This window comes from Salvia splendens, chromosome 7 (assembly GCF_004379255.2).
Source record: "Salvia splendens isolate huo1 chromosome 7, SspV2, whole genome shotgun sequence".
Lineage (NCBI taxonomy): Eukaryota > Viridiplantae > Streptophyta > Magnoliopsida > Lamiales > Lamiaceae > Salvia > Salvia splendens.
Window position 1 is genome coordinate 3,734,484 of NC_056038.1, and position 20,659 is coordinate 3,755,142.

Here is a 20,659-nt window from a genome sequence, read left to right on the forward strand (position 1 = left end):
TAGGATGCGTCGTCCGCTATTTCTGCGTATCGTGAGCGCTTTAGAGCGTCGATACGAGTATTTCAGGATGAGGGAGGATGCGGTTGGTAAACCCGGCCACACGCCCGTACAGAAGTGCACTGTCGCAATCAGGTAGTTGGCATACGGAGGTGTTGCCGATATGTTCGATGAGTACCTCCACATCGGCAAGACGACTGCTCGCAAATGTCTGCTGTATTTTTGTGAGGGCGTTAGGGAGATATTCGGGGATAGGTATCTTCGGAAGTCTACCCACGAAGATTGCTAGGCTCTGATGGATATGCACGGGAGTCAGGACGGGTTTTCAAGGGTAAGAACTGCCCCGCAAATGCCCCGCAAATGTTGGGCAGCATAGATTGTATGCATTGCGAGCGGAAGAACTGCCCCGCCGCCTAGAAAGGGCTGTACACTACCGGTTTCAAGGGTAAAAATCCCACGATGATCCTTGAAGCGGTAGTTGACTACCAGCTGTGGATTTGGCATGCGTATTTTAGAGTAGCCGGGTCGAACAACGACATCAATGTCCTCCAGTCGTTGCCCATTTTCAACGAGCTGTGCATGGGATTTGGTCCGACCGTCAGTTTCGTCGCCAACGGCAACCAGTACAATATGAGCTATTATTTAGCGGATGAGATATACCCTATGTGGCCCGTCTTTGTGAAGACGATCAGATGCGCAACAGAAGAAAATAAGATCTATTTTGCGGGTCGTCAGGAGGCAGAGCGCAAGGATGTGGAGCGGACATTTGGTGTGCTCTAGGCTCGATGGGCGGCAGTGAAGGGTCCATCACGGATGTGGTATATTGACAGCATCGCTAGTATATTATCATGCACAATATGATTGTCGAAGATGATTGTCGAAGATTAAGGTCCAACACTGACTGATTGAGTCAATGATGATGTTGATGTTGCCGGTCCAAGCCACGACGTGGCCACCGCCAATGTACGTATGTGGATACCCTATGAAGAGACCGATCGGGTCCGTGCATTTGCTGACACGCGACAACGACAAGCCCATATTCGAGTCCAGAACGATATAATTGAAGAGCTATGGACGCGAATGGGTCGTCGTTGATATTTATAATGTAATTTGTTTAGTATTTTTTTTGTTGAAATGTACTTTTTTTATTTTTATTTTTCATGTCGAAATTTTAATTCAGTAAATTGTTTAATTTGGTGAATTTGTGAATTTTTATTATTGTGGATGTCCGTCGGGATGTCTTTGGGGATGTCCACCATTGTGCAGTGGATGTCCTTATGACGTAACAGTGCAGTGAGAGATCCTTATAACGTGGGCGAAAGTGTTTTTGGGAAGTCCATCAAGATGTCGGCCGACAGAAAAATGTAAATCAAATTAGTATTTAATTAGAAATTTAGATCCGAAGCAGATCGTGTTTTGGAAGCAGCAGAATCAAAAAGAGTGAAATAATTGAAGGAAGCGCCCAAGAAATTCCTCAGCCTTCCCTTTTTACTGCTGCATCCCTTAATCCTCTCTTCTCCCTATATTTTCTCTCTTCTTCCTTATACCTCGCGTTTCAATTGGGCCAGATTTCCCACCGCCTTTCAATACTGCCAAATTGCATTCGCCTTTTCTTGAGCTACCGCTTCAATTGATCGTCTACATTGAACATTTCAATCTCGCGTTTCTCCATCGGTTGATGCCTCATTGCTTCGCAATTCTCTAATGGAATCGTTCTGGACGGCCAATGGCGTCCCCGACGTTTCTCATTTTGCCGTCGCTTTCTGCTTCGTGTTCTTCTTCTTCGCCGCAAGGGCTTTCCTCGACAGATTCATTTTTCGCGTAAGTTAATTTTTCAATTTTTGGCTGGGAACAAATAAGTGAATTGATTTGGAGAATGTGTAGTTAATTTTGGATGTGTGCTGAGAATGTATAATTGTGGTTTTACTTGCTTGATCGATAAATCTTACGATTCACTGCATAATTCCTCTTCTTTCATTTTCTTTTTCCTGCACACCGATATAATATTATTAGACATACTTTGCTATATTCACTACGATTTGAACAATTTTGATGTAAATTAAGTTTTGAATCTCTTGATTCCAAGTTTTTGGCCATGAAATGGCTGAAACTAGTAGACTATTGTGCAATTCCTAGATTAGGTTTCTTGACCGTAGAGGCTTAGAGAATTAAAATATTCCAGAAATTTATTTGAAGTTATTTTTTATACTATGTGAATATGATAGGACTGAATGTGGAATGAGTCAATCTTCACAAATTTGGTATCTATTTTTTCCGCTCTATTAACATTTTTGTGACTTAGAAATAAACTCTGGTTAATCTTATAGAAAATAGGTATATTTGTAGAAAGAGAAGACACAAGATCATGGTTCAACATTAGCCTTATTTATGTCAAGATTTTCCTTTCTCACTAAGTGATCCATATATTTCAGAGACTGGCAGTGAGGTTGGTGACCAGAGGTACTGGTCAGTCGAAATGGAGTAAGGAGACGAGCACAAAGATCGCCAAATGTGCGGAGTCCATGTGGAAGTTTGCGTACTATGGTACTGTTGAGTTTTGTGTTTTGGCAGCTAATTACCAGGAACCATGGTTTACAGATGTGAAAGAATACTTTACAGGCTGGCCTGATCAAGAACTTAAGTAAGTCCGATCTTCACAATTATTCTCTTTAACTACTGTGATTGAATTTTCATGCTAAATCCATAAAATATTGCTGGAGTCCAGGTATAGAGCGCCTTAACAATTGATTTGATGTTAAAGGGGCAAATATGGGTTCAGGGTATCCAAAATATGTGTACACCTCCGATGAAGTGTAGTCTGTTGCAATTTTTATGCTGCACCTTCTCATATGAAGAGTTCTGAAAACTGGTCCCTGTACTAATCAAGCAACTTGAAATGCTTCAGTTTTCTTGTTACTGCTTGGCAAGCTTGCCTGCCTTTCTGATGAAACAGTTATTCCCCTGTAACACCACATCTCAAATTGTTAAAGATGCTGCCAAGGCAGTATCCTATTTGATTTTTCATGAAGCTCTTTCACGTATTGTTTGCATTATGTTTTGCTTCTATATTCTCTCGATGTGGAACATGGCTGTTTGAAACCCCACGATATTGCATGTCTTGAAATGACTTATGATGTACATAAAGTAGCCTTTGTTAATGTTTCAGGCTTTCTGTGAAACTTATCTACATGTGCCAGTGTGGATTCTACCTCTATAGCATTGCTGCCCTCCTTACCTGGGAAACTCGAAGGAAGGATTTCTCTGTCATGATGTCACATCATATCGTGACCGTCATCCTAATTTCTTATTCATACATGACAAGGTACTTTTTTCACTTTGTTTATGAAATTTTTGGTCAATTACATTGCACAGAGAACAATTTTATAAAGTACGTAGAGGAAGTTCATGAACTACTGCTATCCTTAGTAGGCCAAAGAAAATTTTGAACTCTTATCTGATTTTGGATTGTCTGAATGCTGATCTGTAATTTTTTATAAAGATCAGCAAGTGCTACACTTAGCTAGTCAATTTACAAATTAGCTAGAAAAATTGCCAAGATGGTTTGTGATCCTTTCTGCTCTTACTATGTATGGCTTTTCTTATGTATTGTCTTGTTAATCCTAATATGCATGTATAGTTGAGATGTTTGGTAAACTTCTTGCATGAACAGTCTTGAGTTTTCTTAAGCTTGTCCTGAAGTTCAATTTGTACACATTTGAGTACTTAACGTCATAAAAGGTGTGACATATAGTCAAAGGTTTATGATAACTTTAATTCTAAACTCTACTATTCTCTGTGGTAAATTAGTGGCTATATGATTCATTTGTTTGAATGAACGTGCTTAATTGCCATATATACTAGTTTCCATCTAAATCCTAAACGCCTGGAAAATTTTGTTGCCAAATTGAGGTGAGCAATTTACACCCATGTTTCCTTGTTAACAATGAAAGATGGAATTCTCTTACAAACTCTAATAAAAGCCTATCCATGCCATCTCAATGATGAGTTAATTATAAATGCATGCATGAGAAAACACTCGCACACACACGCACAGTTGATAAAGAGTAACTTATTAATGGACTGTTTCTATTTACTATGTGTAGGTTCTTCCAGATAGGAATTGTAATTCTTGCATTGCATGATGCAAGCGATGTATTCCTTGAAGGTGCTAAAATTTTTAAATACTCAGGAAAAGAGCTAGGAGCTAGTGCATTTTTTGGTTTGTTTGCCATATCATGGCTTGCGCTAAGGCTTATATACTTCCCATTTTGGGTCATCAGGTCATCAAGGTGGGTTTTAAAATGATTTTAGCTCGACTTATCTTAATGTTGGATTGTTATATTCCAACTAATCCTTTTCTGGTTACTGTTCCCATAGCTACTATTTGTGTCGAGTCCTGAACCTGTCACAGACGTCCCATGCAATAATGTACTATATCTTCAACACAATGTTAATCACTCTGCTGGTTTTCCACATTTACTGGTGGTTCCTCATATGTTCAATGATAAAAAAACAACTAAACAATAGAGGAAAGGTTGGGGAAGACATACGATCAGGTGAGTCTTTTGATTCTAGAGATATGCATAACCATTTATTCCTATGGAGTGTTTAAATGCACGTTTAATCCTACATGCTAGTATTTGATATGCTTCGACAACTGTGCTTAAATTATGGCAAGAAATTCGATTTTGAAATTCTGCCTTCAGTTTGGATTAGTAATAGGTGCTCATTCATCAACTACGCCTTTCTCCATAAAAACCCAAATAATATTTCAGCGAGTGTTGTGTTGCTAATACTTGCATATGTATGTATCTACAGACAGCGAAGATGATGATTGATGAGTAGGTTAGGTTGGAGATGACCCCGCTTCAAGACCTTGTGAAAATATGGATTGTTCGATGAAGGTTTGTTCAGCAGAACTTTCGTGACTCGTATTCTCCATTGTTGTAGTAGACTAGTAGGGTTAGATAGGGGATTCTTGCATTTAAAGAGAAGAAAAAAAACTTGGTAGAATTTTCTTGTGTGGCATTGTGAATTTAATTCCAGGCAAGTGAATGTATTGTTTTGGGACTATGGTTACAAAAGTAGTTGTAAATACTTCCTATGCTATTACTCCATTAGACATGTAACTAACACTATATCGAGAGAATAATAAACTACCATATCATTAGGAATTTGTTTTTCACACCAAAATATAAACTACATTTCTTGTGATCTTGTTACATTATTATATCATCAATAAGTATGTATAAATGTTGATACAAAAACTGTAGAATAAAAAAATTTCATTAAATAAGTATAAATGTTGATATATTCGCTTCGCGCCAGGTAGGGGTCGAACCTACGACTTTCTGCTTAGGAAACAGACGCTCTATCCACTGAGCTACGGGCGCTTCTTGTAAGCTATTCAATACCTTATTTCCATATTCGTTGATAAACCAATATCAAGATCATTCCTAAATTAAATGGTTTGTTCTCTGCTCTTTTAGAGATTAATTGATCAAGTATGGATTATTATAATTATGAAATTAAAAATCTTGAATTACATTCAAGAAGGGTCTGTAGCTCAGTGGATAGAGCGTCTGTTTCCTAAGCAGAATGTCGTCCACTATCTGGCGCGATCAATATCTTTTAATTTTAATTTTAATTTTAATTTTAATTTTGTTGCCTTACAATATTTACAAGTTGTATATCAATGCCAATTTTATCAATTTTTTGTTGCCTTACAATTCCTATGTTTCTATATGGTAAAATCATTTTTCTCATGTTTTTATTTCTTGTATCACAACTCAATTAAGTTGCAATATTCATTCTAAAATTTTACACATTCTTAAATATTTTAAAACAGAATATTAGTATGGCTGTGCGGTGTTCTTGTTTCCCTTTGCATGAATTTAATATTTTTAGTAATGTCATCTTACATTACCAAATTTTAATTGAATCAAAACTAGTACTATTAAATACCATGAATCTTAATAAAGTACCCAATTTTAAGAATACAAAATTCTCACCTTTCAAGCAATAATTGGACAAAGTCCGTGATATGATTTATCGGCAATGAAGGTATAAAATACAAAAGGAACTAGTATTAAAAAAAATTACACTGTGTCCAAAAAGATCACTAGAATAAAAGAAGACAACATACAAATAGGAGTTTAAAAACAATGCTGGTTACTTGATGGGAAACCAAAATAGACACAAAACCTAAGTTCACTCCACTTTTTATTCACGAATTCTTGTCCATTTCTTGCAACGTAATTTCGCTAGAGATAATATATTGCACACTCTACAATTACAATGTGACTCTAATTCTAGTCTTTATCAGAATCCTTTTCACTTATTTATCTACAGAACAAGACAAAGGAAAAAACAAGATTTTATTTCATTGTTAGTCAAGATTCAATACTAAAGTTAAATCAACTTCACATGTGAAAATCTCTTGCACACATGATTTAAGGTGAAGTCTAATGTGCCATAAAGTGGTTGTTTGAGTCATAAAGTATAATAATTTTGTCTAGAGAACTTTAGTTGAGTATGAGAATTATCATAGATAAATATTTGTTGATTATACAATCAAAATTTTGTTAACAGAGAAAAAAATGCCTAGGTTTATAATGTGCAATATTTTCAGTTGAAGCAAGACCAAAGATGAACTCAATTTAAATAACCCCATGTTGATAAAATTGCCTTTGTGCTAAATTGTTACATAGGACCTCTGCAGATGTCCAAGGGTTGCACTAACTGATGTAGTTTATATAAAAAAAACTACTACTATGGTTATTATGTAATATAACCAATCTTTAAATTTCACATGGGGAAGGGAATGTCCTTATTGCTCTCAGCATTGAAAAAAAAAGGTAATATGTCTGATTTACCATGTACACTTAATTTAAGAATAAGACAAAATATGAATGAATTATTGTGATTCATTGGACATATATAATCAGGTTTAGATTCCTCCATTCAAAACAAAAATTTTACCATAGTATTTTGCATATAAATAGATCTGAATTTAGTTTCTTGACAAAAAAGAATATACAGCTGTTGAAATGAGCAAATTAAAATATGACACAAGCTGGATTTTAACAGAATCATTTGACTAAACTGACTGGTAATTAATGATATTTGATACTTGGTTTTAAGAAATTTCCTAGAAGTAGCTCATGGCTTTTGGATCTTACTCTTTAATGAAGACAGCTTAAGTCCAGTTCAACAACCACAAAAAAATCTAGGTGAGATACACATAAAATTATTTTAAGCATGAGAGATGAATCAAGACTTATTTGATTGTTTATTTAGTTTATCTTTAGCTTAATCCAACTGTTTCCTCCAAGATTAAGATGCTCTTATAACCCTTTCACCACAATATTATGCCAGCTTTTACTAGTGAGAAAGCACACAAAAATACTTAAAATTTGTCATCCTACATGATTTAATATTTGATATACATAGATCTATGAAAACATTATTATATGCTCATCACATTTCTTCATCAGCATAAAGGGTCACATCCACATTTTTCAACTGCTCAAAAATTTGAAATAGTCCTATATAAAGAGGGCTCTAACACATTGCATGGCAACTCCAACAATAAAGCAAACAAGATTTGAGTTTTGATCTTGCTTCTATTCTACAATGGCATGCTTGAACATGTCGAGCAACGATCAAGCCTTGTACAGCGCGAACGCAGGGCCAAGAATCTCGTTTTCAAGTGATTTTCTTGAGCCAGTCAAGCTGGAGAAGAGCTACAGAGAGGCCCCGGTGTCCTCGGATTTTGAGTTCTCTGTCCGGAACTACTCTATGATCTCTGCAGATGAAGTTTTCTTCGATGGCAAAATGCTGCCATCGAGGGAGAGCTTCACAAAGGCAAAAACCCTCAGAGACGAGCTCCTTTCTAGTGACGATGGTTGTGAGGATGTCTCGTCGCGGAGGGCGAAGGGCACGAACCGATGGAGGGAGAGGTTTGGACTGAAGAGAACACCCAAGAGTTTGGGAAGTATAGATGAGATGAAGGCCTTAGAGATGGGTGTTTTTGGCAGTAAGAAATGATCATGTATTTTGTAAAATTAGTCTGATTTTTGTTGTAAATTGTGCTGATTTGTTAGTTATTGATGTTGCTGATTGATGACATTAGAAATTTGATGTAGATTTTGTTCTCTTTTTCTGTAATCTAACATATTTAGTCTTCTATTTCTTACTGTTTCCAGTTTGTGTTTCATATTTCAAGATTCACTGTAAACTCAATAAGAAGAATAAAATACGAGACTGAAACACGAGACAAGAGCCTAAATATTCTCGTAACAGTATAAGCAAAACGTACGTACCATAGGCTAAAGCAGAATACAAACCAACTAACGAATATAAGATATACGTAATCGATCTAGATCAACCAACTTTGATTACAAAGAGGAGTTTCTCAAGAGGCGAAATGATGTGCATTGTATAATTAAGTGTTTGATGTATTATAGTAATATGATTAAATAAACTTAAAATTAGTAAATTTATTAAAATAAAGAGACTGAAAACTTTTTATAATACATGGTCAATATTATTTCTCCCTTCACAACTAGAGGTTGAAGATTATTACAAGTTACAATAGTGAATGAAATAATTTACAAAATGTTAGCACAGACAAAAATCACTGCAGGAACTACAGTGACATCTATTTACAGTAGCCTGAGTTGTTCTTCTTCATAATCTTGATCTCTGTTTCATTGCACAAAAGGGGGAGCGTCTCCGTACGGAAGCAAACGGTTCTCCATTCAAACTCCCCGAGAACTTAATATCCCAACCTTCGACATTTTTTGGAACACAAGCATCGAACAGCACTTGGCCAAGAACAGTATTTGTGCACATACGAGGGCTTGACAGATGACTATAAGATGACCTCTCGTTTAGCTGTCTGCTCTTTTCATATTCTGATGAGCATGGCAGGAGGAAGTGGTCATTTGTATTTGAGAGAACTGCTGAATTCTGGAGATTATATCTTATGGGGGAGATAACATCATGCATATCTTCCATGTTCGATTTTTCTCCAAGTTTCTGAATTTTTTCTGAGAAAATTGAAACAGCCTGCTCAAGCAACTTGGTTATAGCTATGCACTGCGTTGATTGGTGCTGATGATGGCCTGTGAAAGGCAAATGACAAATCAATCGGGATAGCAGAAAGAGAACGACATGATGGGGAGTGGAGTGGAGGGGGACAGATAGAGAACGACATGAAAATAGCGCTTGAAAAATTATGTGAAATAAACCAAATATGGGCATATCAGTAAAGGGCAGTGATAAAATGCAAACTCATATATTGTACAAACTCCAAATTTTTCAACACAGTGTCACCACAACGTCAACACAATGTCAATACAGTGTAAAATTTCAAGATTTTGATGTCAATAGATGATAGAGATCAACCTAATGATCTTCATTATCTCTTGAGATTATTTTCATTATTATGGAGATTGTTGAAGGATTACTTTAAATGTTGAGGATTTGTTTCCTTGTTTATTTATAGGTTGATTCACTTTCCTAGATTAGAGTTCGGAGGATCCCTATAAATAGCTCATCTTTAGAAGAGCTAGATATCCCGGAAAATAAAGTGTATTAGGACGGTATCAACCGTAGGCCTCTTCGGAGGATGATCTTGGCCTCTTCGGAGGATTGTTCTTCTTTTATATTGAATTCCAGTTCTTGTTTTACTTATGCCTTTCACTCCATATCAATAGAAGTCAACACAATATCAACATAATGTCAACACCGTGTTTTTGTTGCTGTTATTTTGTAATTTGTTGACATTTTTAAACGGTCCAGATCATATTTTGGAGTTTGTACAATATTTAGAGTTTGCATTTGATTACATTTCTATCAGTAAAAGTGCTAAATATAGAATTAAGCATATCCGAGGACCATTAATTATGATAAGGCACTAACAAACAAGACAGACAAAGAGGACCGAGAGGTGTATATAAGATACTAAAGTTAAAAGAAATTTTCAATTGTTTCACTTCTAACTAATAAGTGTCACAAAAACTGTAGTGTATGGTTCGATTCACTTCGAACTAATGTTCTTTTTCTAAAAAATGGAAGGCAGACCACATAAGAGAAATTGCCAATTGTATCATGCTAGTTGCCAAACGCAAACAGGGGATAAATCATTGTCATATGAGAACTAAAGCAGCTGCATGCTAAAATGTCTTCATTTTATAAACCATGCAACAGAAGTAAGTTGCACAGTGGAGTTTGAGAAATGTCCATACACTTATCTACCTTCTGGATCATTATTCCTGTTGGATCTTGAACTAACATCAGGATATTCAAGGAGGCACTCTAATGAAAATTACTAACTTGTTTGTTCAGTTGAGCCTCAAATTTCGTGAAGAATCTCGCGAGAATGCAATAATTGATTCAGCGTAATGTTTTGCCCTACCTCGAACTATAAAATCTAATTGAGAATTATTGATATTAATGAAGCAGAAAGAATAACATGAAGCTGCAGGAACTAGTGAGATTGTAGAAATTACAACAGAGGATTATTTCATCTTAAAAAAAAAAGAAATTTGGCATAAGCTGCAAAATAGAGAAAAAGTCAAGCTATTAGAAACTAACCTAGATGAGAAGAGGTAGATCTCTTTATAATTTTGACAGTACCGCCCACATCCAGTAAATGCTTTGCAAAGGTACATAGGGTTGAAAAGGGAATGTCTTCATTTTCTGGGCATAGAATGAGAAAGGGGGCCCCCAAACGCTACCAGCAAAAACACAGAAGGGGAAGAAGGATGAAAACAATATAAAAGGAAGGATATTATTGGAAAGCCAGAATACAGTCGGTGACTCACCACAGAAGAATAAAGAGTTTGCAAGTATTCAGCCTGTTGGGAACCGAATCTCGTGAGAAATAAAGCATCCAAGCTCAAAGTAACACCTTTTGCTAAAAATGATGCTAGCTTAGCTGCACCAGGAACTTTGAGGACGGAGCGATGCAGCGCAAATCGAGCACCCAAGTCGGTTGTAAAATCGATGGGGTCAGAATCGTAGATCTGTCCAGAGATGCAGCTTGCAACCAACCTACGGTCCTCCTTCACGTAACAACAAATTGATAACTAAAAGAAGGTTTACGGTTTACAAATCCACCCCCGACAATCACTGTCTAAACTTACCATATTGAGTTCAACTTCAGAACAGCCTTCAATAATCTGCATCAATCGGGAAATGAATTACTAGCATGCTACAGCCAGAATAAGCAAGGAGCAAGTTTCGCAAACACACTGCTCTAAGCTGATCTGTGTGTATGTTGATGTTATGCAGTTAATTATTTTGAATTTGTTTCTTTTACTGACTAAGAAATATAACTTACTCAGAATCAGTTTAAGGCTTAATTGATGCGAATGCATGACAAAGTTCTGAACCAAAGAGCCTAATAACATAACATGTGAACAGGTCAACAATCACAAAGACTCATTACGACAATTCTAATGCATTCACATTACCTGTAAAACCTTATACATGCATGCTTTAGAACCACCAGCAAAAGCTGCAAGTACTACAGGACATATTCCACCTTTGAGCTCCTACACATACAAGAAGATCAGCTTGTTATTTTCACCAAACCATATCTGGAAAGCAAACAATTCACTCTAGGTTAACTGGGGAAAGACTACTTTGCTGGATAACTCAAATGATTTTCAAGCAACCCAATAAACAAATCATGAATGCATGATTTAAGGGAAAACCTTTAAGAAGTATAATCTTCAATATATACTAACATTCCGAGAGTACAAAAAAAACGATGCAATACTGACCTTGACAAGATCATCTAGGACAGCAAAAGCAAGTGATGTAGCTCTCTCCGGAAAGAAACTACAGGAAAAACAGAATGTCAAAACCTGTTCTGAATTGAGTCCTAATTCATCAATTAGCTCACAAAACATCTACTCCATAAGAAAGTGCAGTAATTATACTTGATATTGCTAATTTGGTATGACCATTTACCACATAAAGGTACGGGCTAAGTTAAAAGGCTGATTTCATATACTCCATAACGATATCTGCAATTCATATTAGGACCTAAAATTGCAAACAAGGTCATCCTCTTTTCTTTAAGAGACGAAATTAGCTAAATATTTCTTCCACTATAAAGAGACATATCTCCAAAACAACCTCAGTCCCCCAACGCAATCACCAAATTGTAACTCACGCCGCTTTCAATTCAACCACACAGGGAGTATAACCTAAAATTGATTTCAAGAAGCTACAATACTGAATCACAAAAAATAGTTCGGAAATGGTAAAAGTGAGAGAGAAAGCTTATAAATAGAGGAAATAGAGCGTACGGGTTGAGATAGTTGGAGAGGCAAACCAGAGAGTTCCATCCGAGAGAAGAGTAGAAGGCGATGCAATCATTCAACAGAGGTTCGCTGAACGGCACCCAGGCGAAAACCACGACAATTCCCTTGGCTTGAAAGTGGTTGCCGCAATTCTGCGCCCAGTAGTAGCTCCCGCTGCTGCTCATCTTCAGGAGAATACAAGCTCGAAAATCAGAATAATTGAGTTGGTATGAAGATTATTTGATGGACTGTGATGAGAGAGAGAGAGAGAGAGAGAGAGAGAGAGAGAGATTCATATTTGCTCTCGTGGTGGGGATTCATATTTGCCAATGCACCTTTAGATGGTTTAGGGCTACTTTCGTCATTTCCTTGACTGATAGAGTTCAATGCTTGCGTCGATACAGAGGAATGGACTACATGATTCAATAATATCCGAACAAGAAAACTTAGGTATGAAATAATTGAATACTCCATTTTATAGTCATTTTTTTCTACTACTACTACTCAGAAGTATTGAAGTTCCATTCCAATAAAAATGTCTTACTTTCCATTTTAATTTATCCCACTAATAATTTTTTGCCTTCATTATTGTTTACATTGTACATTTGAGAGCAATAAATTATTTTTGGTGTGAAGGATCAATCAGTAGCATTTGAGTTGATAAACCTTATTAGGCCCCCTTACCTATCGAGTACATTGGGACCTTTATGATTTTTTTCATAATTTCATTTTGTCCCTATGTTTATACTTTGGTTTATTTCATTTTTTCATAGTTTTACATTCTGATTTATGAGTTTACTATGAGAGTGTGAGAGCACTATTGTGGCCGTGTGATGTAGCGGTGACCGTCATGTGATAGTCGGTTCGACCTAAAGTTTTTGTAACAAGTAGGGATGTTAGTGTAGCCCGCAACCTGTGGGCTGGCCCGAATAGCCCGCCAAATTTATAGGGTAAGGGCCGGAAATTTCTAGCCCGAAAAAATTAAAACCCGATTAGCCCGCAACCGATTAACCCCCAACCAGTAAGGGCCAGACCCGAAAACCCTATAAAATTTCTATTATTCAATATTTTTACTCCTAATTCGACACTTCATTGATTAATTTTATAATATAGATATCTAAAAAAAAATTTCAGTTTTATATTAAATATACAAATTATATATTGAATTTTTATTAATATAAAATTGATAAATAAATTAAAAACTTCAAAGTCACTAAAAAAAATATTTCAATTTCTAAAGCATGCATTAAATTTTCAAAAAATATCTGATATTAGTATTTGATCATGTTTATGATTGTGTGTAAGCATATATATCAAATTTATCATAATTAGATATTTTACATTTTATAAATATAACTATTTTTCATCATTATTTAGTGAATTGATCGCATGTTAATATTTATCGGTAGCAACTCGACTAACTCATTGGGCTAGCCCAAAACCCGAGCTTTTAGGGTCAAGGTTGAACTTTTATAGCCCGAAAGAAATCACAACCCGATTAGCCCGCACCCGATTGACCCGCAACCCAAGCGGGTTGGCCCGAAACCCGATGGGCCGGCCCGATTGACATCCCTAGTAAGAAGTGCTTCGGGTATTTTTCAGTAGCTTCCCTTGCGATCTTCGGTGAAATGGGAGGTTTGTGAGTGACATGTGTAAGTACGAACTGAGCCATCGATATCTTCTACGTTTTCACTTGTTTTACATGTTTGATTCACTGTTATGTTTAGATCTGTAGCTTTGTTACATAATCCAACCGTACCATAGTAGTGGGGGTATTTTTTTTGGCACGTGATTTAAGAAAAATTGTGTTAAGTGAGTTAGATAAAGGAAGAATAAAGTAGGAAATGAAAAAGATAGAAAAATGAAGAGAGAATAAAGTAAAAGAAAGTAAAGTGAGTGAGATGAAATGTGTTGACATTTACTAAAAAAGGAAATGACTTCACTACTATGCAACTTACAAAAATGACAAAATAACTCTACTACAATGGGACAGTGGGAGTACTAACTTGTGTATTATTGAGTGCGCCGATGATACTTGTGAACGGTTTGGGGTTAGATCAGGTCGAGATCTAAGTGTAACTTAAGTTCTTGTTGTATCTTGCACTTGTTTGCTCTTGTAATTATTAGTTTAGTCTGTTAATTGAGAAATTGACAATATTCAATATTCGAGGTTTTGATAATTAGCAAAATTGGTGATATACTCCCTGTATGTATTTAATTGAAATGAGACTTACATACACGCACAGTTAAGACTTAAAAAGCAATAATTTGTTTTTGGTGGGAAGGCTCAATCGGTACCATTTAAATTAATCTATAGATCAACTTATCTACTACTATCATGTAATCATTTGCTCATTTATTTATCGAGTAATTGGGACCATTAGGAGTAGAATTTAAAGTAATCCTGATCATTTTACATAGTTTTACATTCTTATTGTCTGTCTATATGTGTGCGCTATGTCACAGCAAAACCAATACAAACTGAAATCAGTTACTAACATAAATTCAGAAATTATGTTTCCCTAGCTTCTCCTAAGAAAAAATTATTATATAATGTATTTCATTAAATATAACAGAATGACCATAAATTATGAAGCAAAGGAGTATTAAACATAGCAATTGGTTGACATGCAATTTACTATAGAGTGTACAGCGTACACCGACAAGCTGGCGCCAACTGATTAGTTTAGATCCAGGGTACAGACAATGAGGATAACACGGTTTTAATATTTCCTCATAATAATAATAAAACTAAAAACAAAAAGATAATACTAAAATCACGACTGGTTGAGAAACGAAGCCAACACTCGAACCATGGCGGCAGCCTTGGCCGTATTCGGGTTGATCAAATTGAACACGTGGCTCTCCCCTTCCACCTCCACCACCTTCACCTCCCCCTTCCACCCGCTCCGCCTCAGCGCCGCCGCGTAGTACCTCCCCCTAAACCTCAACACATCCTTCCCCGCCACGTACACAAGTACCCTCCCGCACCCCAACCTTCCCAGCCCCGGATCCATACCCGGGTTCACCAGCGGGTTGTCCAGACCCGCCTCCGAACCCGGGTAAGCATACACCCACAGCTTCCGCATCTGCTCCTCCGCATATGCATCTCCCGACTCATTCCCGATCTCCTTCTTCCCCAGAAAAAACGGGCAGTTGAGGAACATCCCTCGCAGATTAATTCCCGGGCCTAAATTATCCGACCCGACCCGGATGGACATGCGGTGGGCTATATTCGCCCCGGCGCTGTCTCCGCCTAGGTAAATTTTCCCCAAATCGGCGTGATTTTTTATCCACGGATCGGAGCGGGAGAATGTCCATTGGAGGGCGAGCCAAGCGTCGTTGTAGGCGGCGGGGAGGGGGTGCTCCGGGGCTAATCGGTAATTGACGGAGACGGCGGCGATTTTGGCGGCGGCGACGAGGGAGGTGAGGTGGTGGTGGTAGGTCGGAGAGAAGGCGGACTCGGTGAAGAAGCCGCCGCCGTGGAAGTAGATGAGGAGGGGGAGTTTGCCGGCGGGGTTTTTGGGGAGGTAGAGGCGGGCGGAGAGGTGGGAGAAGTGGATGTCTTTGGATTGGACGCCGGTGGCGGGATCGGTGGAAGGAGGGGAGAAGTCTTGTCCAATGAATCGCTGGATTGTGCCGTTTTTGTAGACTCGGATGAATGGGTAGATGTCGTAGAGGATGGGGTCGGACTGTGATTGGGAGAGGGAGTGGAGAGTGGAGAATGCTAGGAAGAAGATGAGGGAGAGATTCCGGCGAGCTGCCATGTTTTGATGGAGAGAGAGAGTGAGCGACAGAGAGAGATGTGAACGAGGATAATGAAGTTGAAGTGGACTAGTCTTCCACATTTGACAAACCGTGCGTATTGTGTCGTTATCGTGTCGACACGATAAGGGCATTAGCAATGGGGCGCCCTAAGGCGCGCCCTAAGGCGCGCCCTATGGCGCGCCACGTCAGCAGTTTTATCCTCCTACCTCCCCACCTGCAGTGGGGCGCCCTAAGGCGCGCCCTAAGGCGCGCCCTATGGCGCGCCACATCATCATTTTATTTATTTGTTTAATTGATTTAAATGTTTTCAACTAACAATTAATAACGAGTAAATAAAAAGGTCGAAATAACAAACGGGGACACATTAATAAAAAAAGAAGTTACACCGTTCAACTTACAAAAAAAAAAACTAAGTCGGTGCAATTCCCAACTTCCGACGCAGTTCATCTATCAATGCCCGGAGGTATTCGGCTTCGTCGGGGTCGGTACACTTCTTGAGGGCCTTGTGCGTCTCCAACAACGTCCTCGCCATCGACGCTGTCGCCAACGACGAATACACTTCGGCTGCCTGGGGCGGGAGCATTTCCGGGAGCGGAGGTGGGGTTGCAGCGGTCGAGGATGAGGTCGCGGCCGCCTTCCCTTTGGCCTTCGCAGCCTTGACGCCGGGAGGACGTCGGGAGGACATCGGTGTGCCGGAACCGCTGTCGTCCACGTACAACCGGTTGAGGTCAACCGGTTGATTGCCGCTGCCGCTGCTCGTGTAACCACCAACTTCGGTGGTCTTCATCCTCTTTGGCGCACTAGTGTGCAGAATTCCACCTTGGAACTTCTGCTTGTCCCTCAAAAGCGCCCAGATGGCCTCGTGCTTGAAGTCGCCGTACATCGACTGGTACGACAACAGCGCTTTAGCAGGCACGTCTTCCCAGCTCTCGCCGCTCCCCTGTGCCCGCGCGCACTTCTCGAACTCCGCCGCGTACAAGTTCACTTGCTTCTTCACTTGATCCCAGTGCTTGCGGAGTTGCTCACGCTTGCGCTTGTACGCGTTCGGCGGCTTGGCCGCATTGTAGAGGTCGGCGATGCGCTCCCAGTACGCGAACTGCCTCTGGTTGTTCGCGAATATCGGATCTTCCGATATATCTACCCAACACCGGGCCAAAATGAGAGTTTCCTCGTCGGTGTAGTTTGTACGACCGGGGGCGTACTCATCGCAATCACCGGGAGGCGGCAACTTCTGCGCCCGCTGCCGGTTCCGCTTCTTTTTGGCTGGGGCGGAAGCGGTCGCGGCGGGGTCGGGATCGGCCGCTGCGGCGTCACGTCGGGAGGGGGCGACTGGTCGGGTTGGAGACGGCTCCATGTCCGACAACCCATACGAGTCCGTACTGAAATCGGGATCGTATTGGGCGTTGGTGTCGAACGAACGATATTGGCCGGGTTCTGTACCCGGCCAACGCGCATCTCCACTAAACATAGGACTATTTGGACTTGAAGCCATTTCGTAGTAATTATGTAAATGTAAGTTTCGAAAGTGAAATTGTGAAATGAAATGTAAAACGAATGAACTCTATTTATAAAACAACCAAACCGCGTGCCATCGTCCGCGACCTATCGTCCGTGTACGCCACAATGGGGAGGACGATGGCGCGCCCGATGCCTATCGTCCGCAGCCATCGTCCGTGTACGCCACAATGGGGCGGACGATGGCGCGGACGATAGGCATCGGGCGCGCCATCCTCCGCGCCCTTAGTATCGGCCGCGACGATCGTCCGCGACCTATCGTCCGTATCCGCAATGGGCGCGGACGATCGATGGCGCGGACGATGCGCGCCATCGGGCGTGCCATCGTCCGCCCATTGCGGATGGCCTAACAACAAACACGATCCGATAAAAAAACTCCAAACATGAACACGAACACGAACACGATCCGATAAAAAAACTCCAAACATGAACACGAACACGACCTGCTACCCTCAGACACGAACACAAACCCGTTAATGACACGAACCACTTCGGGTCAACATGAGACGATAACAACACATATATGACACGGCACAATAACGACACAATAATAATAATATTATAATATATTAATATTATTTCTAATATTAAATATGAAATATTAAATTTTAATTTTAAAATTTTAAAATAAATAAAAAAATAATAATATTATAATATATTTATATTATTTCTTAACGTGTAACACGAACACGACACGGAGTTTTCGTGTCGACGTGATAAGGACACGAACCCAATAAGCTTTGACACATGCCCATTAATTTCGTGCAGGTTCGTGTCGTGCCAAAAATTCCCACTTCCACTACACTTGACGTTTTTCTGATTTTTGGCGGTTATGCTTGAAAGCGCTGTTTGGTTACGTTCTTTGAAAAACTCGCTTTTTCATCTTGTTTTTAATTGTTTTCTCATTTGAAAAGGAAAATAGTTGTAGCAATTATTATGCGTGGGCTTCGAGTCCTTTTCTCATTAACTATTCACTTCACTTACTTTTTTAAGTCGTTAATATGGGAATGATTTGTAGGAAAACGTGAGAAATATGGGGAAAGATAGAGGCTTTTGGCCTTTCAACTTAAGTAACCTCCATTTTTTTTATGTCATGTCTTGATTGTCAAGCCTTTCAAGTACCTTCCTTTGGCCTATAAATAGGCTTGATCTTGGAAGGAAGAGGACACCACAACATACAATTTCTCTTCTCTCTAGCTCAAGCATTCTAGTTCGCATCTTAGAAGCATTGCATTGCTAGGTTCTCGCCTCCAATTCAAGCTCGCCGGAGCCTACGAGTTTGAGGTGCTTCAACTCGATAGGAGGAAAGTCGTTTCATCTTTGGGGACATTACGCCAATCCGTGAGCACTAGCTAGGACGTATTTCGTCTTGCGGAGAGAGGGTCACCTCGACTCGGCTTAAAGAAGAATATAGTTTGCATCTTGTTCCGTTTATTGTATTTACTTTGTTTTACTTACCTTCCAGTTTTTGGTTCTTTTGTAATAGTAAGAGTTTGTCCGTCTAAAAAGCTTCAATATTTCCAACATGATTTTGGTCTTTCTTATTCACTATGATGCAAATATACATGCCCTCTTATAGGCTCTCAAGAGTACAACACATAAGGTAAGTCCTCTTACCCTAAACCTAATTCATATACATGGAAAATATAAAAACATAATCTTCCTATTAATTGTGATTGTAGGAAAATCAGCCTCTCGATCCTCCAAGATCTTCTCCGTCCAACATCTTGATTCTCCAAGATCTTCTCCTTCCAACACTCCCCCTCAAGTTAAGTGATGGGATCCCCAATGCTTAACTTGTTCAATACACCTCGAAAAGAATTCGAGTTTACTGCCTTCGTTAGAATGTCCGCCAGTTGATCGTCATACTTGACATAGGGTAATTTCACTATCTTTGCATCAATTGTATCTTTTATGAAGTGTCGGCCTACTTCCACATGCTTAGTCCGATCATGTTGGACTGGATTTTCTAAAATACTAATGGCAGCCTTGTTATCGCACAACAATCGGCATGGTTGTGTAGACTTGAGTTCGAGTTCGGTCATCAATTTCCCGAGCCATAGTACTTCTGTCAATCCACTCTTAATCCCTCAGAATTCTGCCTCTGCACTCGACAATGCTACTACCTTTTGTTTCTTGCTTCTCCACGTCACCAAGTTTCCCCCTACAAAGGTGAAGTATCCCGCCGTTGACTTCCTGTCATTCGGATTTCCTGCCCAATCTGCATCAGTATAGCCGTGTATTTCCAAATGCCCATGGTTTTTGAACAATACTCCATGACCCGGGGTACCCTTCAAGTATCGTACTATTCTTATTACTGCCTCCCAATGTTATTCTTGTGGAGCATGCATAAACTGACTTACTACTTCAATAGCATACGCAAGATCTGGCCTGGTGTGGGATAAATAGATGAGTTTCACAACCAACCATTGATACGTCCCTCGGTCAGCGAGTTTAGCTCCTTCTCGAATCTGCAGTCCATGATTCTGGACCATTGGAGTGTCCACTGGTTTGCAATCCATCATTTCAGTCTCTGCCAAGATATCGAGTACATATTTCCTCTGGTTGATGAAGATCCCTTGCTTTGATCTCAGCACCTCTATCCCCAGAAAATACTTCAAGTGGCCAAGGTCTTTCATCTCAAACTCCTTGGACAAGTTCTTTCTAAGTTGCCTTATTTCCTACTCATCATCACCAGTAATAATCATATCATCAACGTAAATAATAAGACATGTAATCTTACCGTTTTTCTTCTTGATGAACAAGGTGTGATCCGAATTGCTTTGGCAATATTCATACTTCTTCATTACTTCAGTGAATCTCCCAAACCATGACCTAGGAGATTGCTTGAGGCCATATAATGTCTTCTTAAGCTTGCACACGTCCCCATCTTTGAAGTCTCCCGTGAATCCGGTGGGGGAATCATATAGACAGGTTTGGTCAATTCTCTATGTAGAAAGGCATTTGTCACATCAAACTGGTGTAGGGGCCAGTCCCGGTTAGCGGCTATCGAAAATAATACTCTTATTGTATTGATCTTGGCAACTGGCGAGAAGGTT

The 20,659-nt window shown here is 39.4% G+C and overlaps 4 protein-coding genes and 1 non-coding gene across 5 annotated transcripts; 2 read left to right on the top strand and 3 right to left on the bottom strand.

Moving 5' to 3' along the window:
* The first annotated feature begins 1,403 nt into the window (after positions 1 to 1,403).
* LOC121742369 (ceramide synthase LOH2-like) lies at positions 1,404 to 5,171 on the top strand. Its single transcript, XM_042135488.1, has 6 exons — positions 1,404 to 1,818; positions 2,430 to 2,638; positions 3,164 to 3,319; positions 4,101 to 4,286; positions 4,375 to 4,553; positions 4,816 to 5,171. The coding sequence occupies exons 1-6, from the start codon at positions 1,702 to 1,704 to the stop codon at positions 4,833 to 4,835; spliced, it is 867 nt and encodes a 288-aa protein (XP_041991422.1). The 5' UTR covers positions 1,404 to 1,701; the 3' UTR covers positions 4,836 to 5,171.
* A 146-nt stretch (positions 5,172 to 5,317) lies between these two features.
* On the bottom strand, positions 5,318 to 5,390 carry TRNAR-CCU. Its single transcript has one exon. It is a non-coding gene; the product is annotated as a tRNA-Arg (tRNA).
* Positions 5,391 to 7,632: 2,242 nt separating this feature from the next.
* Positions 7,633 to 8,046, top strand: LOC121741706. The gene has a single exon (XM_042134589.1). It carries the CDS (start codon positions 7,633 to 7,635, stop codon positions 8,044 to 8,046), a length of 414 nt encoding a protein of 137 aa, XP_041990523.1.
* A 432-nt stretch (positions 8,047 to 8,478) lies between these two features.
* LOC121741183 lies at positions 8,479 to 12,626 on the bottom strand. Its single transcript, XM_042133879.1, has 7 exons — positions 12,324 to 12,626; positions 11,793 to 11,850; positions 11,481 to 11,561; positions 11,151 to 11,186; positions 10,830 to 11,069; positions 10,600 to 10,738; positions 8,479 to 9,125 (listed from the first exon to the last, which is right to left on the bottom strand). The coding sequence occupies exons 1-7, from the start codon at positions 12,500 to 12,502 to the stop codon at positions 8,689 to 8,691; spliced, it is 1,170 nt and encodes a 389-aa protein (XP_041989813.1). The 5' UTR covers positions 12,503 to 12,626; the 3' UTR covers positions 8,479 to 8,688.
* Positions 12,627 to 14,921: 2,295 nt separating this feature from the next.
* Positions 14,922 to 16,125, bottom strand: LOC121810883 (2-hydroxyisoflavanone dehydratase-like). Its single transcript, XM_042211605.1, has one exon. It carries the CDS (start codon positions 16,082 to 16,084, stop codon positions 15,095 to 15,097), a length of 990 nt encoding a protein of 329 aa, XP_042067539.1. The 5' UTR covers positions 16,085 to 16,125; the 3' UTR covers positions 14,922 to 15,094.
* Positions 16,126 to 20,659: the final 4,534 nt, after the last annotated feature.